The following is a 297-nucleotide window of genomic DNA, read 5'->3' as shown; positions in this document are numbered from 1 at the left end:
GGGCCCGGGCGCCCGCGGCACCGTGCTCGTGCCCTACCGCACGGTCGAGGGCTCGGCCCGCGGCGGCGGCGTCGACTACGAGGACGCCTGCGGGGAGCTCGAGTTCCACGACGACGAGACCGTGTAAGCCCTGCCCCCCGCCGGAGGTGGGGAGGGGGGTTCTCCAAGCCCCAGCTCCCGGAGTCACGGGATTCATTCGGGGTGGGCTGGCGTAGGAGTAGCGGACGCCCTGCAAGCCCCAGCTCAGCGTGGTGGGATTTGGGGCAGGCTGGGATGCAAGGAGGGGACGCCCTGCAA

At 72.4% G+C, this 297-nt stretch overlaps 1 protein-coding gene across 1 annotated transcript in view; it reads left to right on the top strand.

Annotated features, from left to right (window-relative positions):
- LOC102380840 (sodium/calcium exchanger 2) overlaps positions 1-297 on the top strand; it is a 12,488-nt gene that overhangs the window by 3,350 nt on the left and 8,841 nt on the right. The window contains exon 3 of the mRNA XM_014523552.1: positions 8-123. Within this exon, the coding sequence (XP_014379038.1) occupies positions 8-123 (116 nt within the window). The remainder of the gene's footprint in view (positions 1-7; positions 124-297) is intronic.

Source organism: Alligator sinensis, unplaced genomic scaffold (assembly GCF_000455745.1).
Source record: "Alligator sinensis unplaced genomic scaffold, ASM45574v1 scaffold1667_1, whole genome shotgun sequence".
In the NCBI taxonomy this organism is placed as follows: Eukaryota; Metazoa; Chordata; order Crocodylia; family Alligatoridae; genus Alligator; species Alligator sinensis.
Note: the sequence above shows the minus strand (reverse complement) of the source record. Positions and strands in the feature narration are given on the sequence as shown.